The sequence below is a fragment of the Sorex araneus genome, chromosome 6 (assembly GCF_027595985.1).
Source record: "Sorex araneus isolate mSorAra2 chromosome 6, mSorAra2.pri, whole genome shotgun sequence".
In the NCBI taxonomy this organism is placed as follows: Eukaryota; Metazoa; Chordata; class Mammalia; order Eulipotyphla; family Soricidae; genus Sorex; species Sorex araneus.
Genome location: NC_073307.1, coordinates 106101261 through 106106141, shown reverse-complemented (window position 1 = coordinate 106106141; position 4881 = coordinate 106101261). Strand labels below are relative to the sequence as shown.

General features: G+C 36.4%; 1 protein-coding gene across 1 annotated transcript; it reads right to left on the bottom strand.

Annotated features, from left to right (window-relative positions):
• Positions 1 to 2813: 2813 nt before the first annotated feature.
• LOC101548277 (olfactory receptor 56A3-like) lies at positions 2814 to 3761 on the bottom strand. Its single transcript, XM_012935629.2, has one exon. The coding sequence runs from the start codon at positions 3759 to 3761 to the stop codon at positions 2814 to 2816; it is 948 nt and encodes a 315-aa protein (XP_012791083.2).
• Between the last annotated feature and the right edge of the window lie 1120 nt (positions 3762 to 4881).

Here is a 4881-nt window from a genome sequence, read left to right as displayed (position 1 = left end):
GGAATTAGCTATATTTCTCTCCAAATCTTTCTTAATCTAGAAAGCAAAAACTTCCCATTACAGTTTGTCTGCAAACATGTCTAACCATATTTAATAACTCTATTCAATAATTAAGTAATAATTAAATTATTCTAATTAAATTATTCTATTACATTAAATTCTATAATTAATGTTTAGTAATTCAAAAATTTCTATTGGCCTCCAAAGTGCTTTAATTAAAAAATCTTTTCTCATTGGAGAGCCTTCAGTCAATGACTAGGGACATCTAAACTATAAGCTCCTATAAATTTTCACAAGAAAATAACCAGAAAAGTTTTTCACACATATACATTACCTGAATCCTTGTGAGGAACCTACAGATGGTCCAGTAAAGGTTAATTTCTGATTCAGTAAGTGCAAACTATACTTTAGCACCAGGTCATCAGTACAACCAGGGCTATAAAAATTCTTCACTTCTCTAGGGGGTGAGTTTTAGATGATTCTGGCCTAGAGTCTGAATTTTCCCTAGTACATATCATAGGGTTAACTAACTTATCAAATACTAATAATACAAATACAAGATCCTGATGCAATATGAATTTTCAATTAAAAACCTAACAATATTTTAGAATAAGGAAGCCCCCAATGCAATATTTGGTTCATTCTTATGTTTAAAAATAATATTAGATATTATTTTAACTCATTGTATGAATAGTCAATGGTTTTGAGACCTATGTGTACAGAGAAGCAAGCAAAGATTCCAGAGACAAGATTGTGGTCATGTACTTTCCTCCCTGTTTTACCCACTGTTCTATTTCTCAGATCCTTGGTCCATGTTTTTGACAAACTGCTAAGGACAGTTATACTGAATAGATTTAAGGAGGAAGTAATATTTGTATGATGGTCAGATTGTCTAGGGTGTTATATTCCTTTATAGTTTATTACTTATTCTATAAGTGTCATGAAGACTTGAAAAGTCTAGCTTTTAGCAATAACATGACTGATCTATCAAATACTCAGATTAGTCACTCTGGCTATTGTATTTGGACAAACCTATGAAAATTGCATATGGTAGTTTGGGTACAGCTCCCTTCATTTGTTAGTAATCCAGAATGATGACAAGATGGCTTTGACTCTGGTGTGACAGCGAGAAAAGGTGAAATTTCAAGGCTGAATATTTTTTTCAGGATTTGGTGTGGAATCTTTACGGAAAAGAATGAGAAAGGTGCCCAAAGATTTTTGGCTTATGTATAATAGAAGTATTGATTGAGTTCTCTTGCCGCACTCCTGGCTGTCTTCCCCGGGGCCCCTCGGAGGGGATGGGTTCCAGGTTCCCTCCCTGCCCCGAGCAGAACTCCCAGCGCCCGAAGACCACCAGAACCTAGCCACAGCCATGCTCAAGGCCCCTCTTCACATGTTCGGACAGGCTGCATGCATGAAGGTACCGGCAGAGGAACCCAGGTGTGTGTAATCCCATCAACGGCCAACATCCAGAGACTTAAAAGGAAGCTCCCAGAAGTGCGTGGCCGCTTTGCGGCTGTGTGATATTTTATAACCTTCTTTTCCCTCTGGGAGAAAATTATAAGCTATTGAGAGCTTCCTACCCACCTGGGACAAGCTCGCAAGCTTCTCATGGTGTATCTAAATGCCAAAGCTGGTAACCAGCTGAATCTCATTCCCCTGACCCTGAAAGCCCTTAGAGGCTTCTAAAATCTTAGGGATAGGACGAATGTAGAGGTTACTGAGACCGCTCGAGCCATTTGATGATCAATGGGATTTCGTGATTCATGATTCATTGACATATACTGGAATATGAATGTTAAAGAGAATTATATTCTATTCTCTAACTTGAATAAAGGTCTTTTATGCTTCTAGAATGTAGCCCATGATAATCTATATGTATATTTCTTGTATTCTGCCTATTAATCCTTATACTATTTGTGTGTAGTATGCTTGCTTCATCTGGAGAAATAAATTACTTTCTCTCCTGTAGTACATAGTACCAAATTCTTCAAATATGTTTTAAAATAACTATGACACTAAAATATAATTGATGTGAGATATTTTTGTTTTTTCTTCTATGTTATCTATATTTTGTTTAACAGCATCAAAATATATTCATGTCAGATTTCCTTTTTAATGTTCTAGGCTGGAAATAAAATGACTAAATTATTTTAAATGACTAATTTTAATTGTTTTATTGGAAAAAATTAAAGCATAATGATCATGTTAAAATGATTTTAACTTAAAAGTTTTTGATTTGTTTTTCAAAGTTCAATTCAATATATCTCAGCATTTTCCACTGGCTCAAACTGGGAATTTTAACAGGACTATTCTGTTAATATTATTTCAACAGACTAATATGTTTGCTGTTTGGCTCATCAAAAATTCATGGATGCAGGGACTGGAGCAATAGTACAGTGGGTAGAGCATTTGCCTTGCACGCGACCAACCGAGTTTGATTCCCAGCATCCCATAGGGTCCCCCAAGCACAGCCAGGAGTAATTCCTGAGTGCAGAGCCAGGAGTATCCCCTGAGCATCCCTGGGTGTGACCCAAAAAGCCCCCCCCTCAAAAAAAAGTACTAAAGATTCACAGATGCAGATCTGGTAGTATGTTGAGATATTATGCATATATATCTTCAATATCTGCTGGAAAACCATTGAATGATGAAAGAAAATATGTGACTCAAAGTAATGAAGGAAACCACATAATTCTCACTGGGCATGTTCAGAGAGACTATGCCTCTTTTCCTGCCCCATGGTTCTCAAATAATGGTTTTAAGTGTTGCTAATAAAGAGGAGAAAAGCAAGAAAAACATCTTTTCCCGTGCTATCACCTACCCCTCTTTAGTAATTTCCAAATCCCCTGCTTAATTTCTTGGGTCCGTACCCCATAGACAATGGGATTGAGAGCTGCAGGAATTACATGGTGCAAAACATTGAGTAACACAGGGATCTCAGGAGAAACCTTTTTCTTGATCATGTGTGTAAAGATAAAAACAAGCAGGATAGTGCTGAAGAAGAGAATGAGGATGAAGTGGGAGCCACATGTGCTCAGTGCTTTGGCCGCTGCTCCTTTTGCCTTGAGTCTAAGGACAGCTTTAAGAATGAAGGTATAGGAAAGAAAAATGAGGACAAGATCAGAACCTATAAGACTCCAGGCTGCAATTAACTGGTAGATTTTGTTAAGGGTCACATTGTCACAGGAGAGCTTGGACACGGAGAGGTTGGCACAGATACAGTTCTCAATGATATGTTTTCCACAATAATGGAGCCGGGCAGAGAGGATGGGAATAGGCGCAGTCATTAATGTATTCCTGAGGAGGACGAAGACAGCAGCTTTTGCCACAAATTGGTCAGTGATTATGGATGAATAACGAAGAGGTTTGCAGATGGCCACATAGCGGTCATAGGCCATGACTAGGAAGGTGCATGATTCCATGGGCAGAAAGTTATTCATGATGAACATCTGAATGAAACATGCCGAGAAGCTGATGGACCTGAGGTCAAACCAAAAGATAGCCAGGACCTTGGGAATGACAGTGAGACAGAGCACAATGTCCAGCAGAGAGAGGAGGCTGAGCATGTAATACAGTGGCTCGTGCAGAGACGCCTCCAACCAGATAGTAATTAAGAGGGTGGCATTGGCCCCCATGGCCAGCAGGAAAAGCAGAGTGAGGGGCCAGGACAGCCAGCGCTGCCAGATGGGGTCCCTGACGAAACAATTCAGGAGGAACGCAGAGACTTCAACAGAGAGGGAACTGTTGCTATAGGACAGCATTGGCAGTTACTGTAGTGAGGAGACTGACTTTCAGTAGCTGAAGAAGAGAGAAGGAGTTAATTCTAGCACAACATTCTTTGTATCAAGTATTTCGCTTGTAAGAACCAGGATGGTAAATATATAACCCATGTATTTGACCAATGCAAGCACATTTTTTGGCACACAAAAATCCTAATAAATATTTAAATGTGTAATATTCTCACTTTGTTCTTTCACTGCTTATTTATACTTTGTTTTCTGAATATTCTTTTCACTTTACTTCATTAAAATTAATTAGTAAAATATTCAAGCACCAAGTGTTATTTAACTAAATTATAAAATCAAAGACTGAGAGAACGTTAAATTTAAATTTTTTAAATGTATTTAAACATATTCTAAAATATAAATGAATTAAAATGGCATTCACGAACAAGTTTTGAAGCTATAAAGGAATATCCATATTATTCAATAAATTAAGTAAATCACCTCAATAAAGTGGAAACACCCTATGAATGGATATTTCTGTATCAAATTTTATCTATTTACAATACTATAGTCATATATATTTACACAATATTATCTATGCTATATCAATAATTGTATTCTTTGAATATCTTTAAAAGTGGGTAAAGAGAAAGAATAATACTGCCATCTTAGGGACAGAGTGAAGAAAAATTTGCAGATTTTTAAATGGTTATTCTGAAGCACATAGAGTTCTGTATACCAATATTAATTCAATTAAATATAGAATGATAAAACATTTAAGAAAAAAGATCAAAAGTTATAATGAAAATGTAATACTGATATATTTATTTACTGAGGAATAAAAATTAAACTTTTTGTGCATCTGACATTATAAAAGTTTAAGCATTATGTTTCCTACCTAGAAATATTCAGGAGCATAAGGCAGATTTAAGGCTTGAGAAGATGGGGAATTGATTAAGTTATTTCTATTATTAAAAGACTCTATAACACTGTATTTTGCATACCAGGAACAAACTGACCCTTTATCTCTTCCTCACTTCTAACTGATAACTTCAAAGAAAACGTACTAACCTCAAAGCATATTTAATGAGAGAAATCCTCCTGTATTCAAAGGACCTTCAGTAAAGTATCACAGGCTGGTCCTTTGTAACTTTTT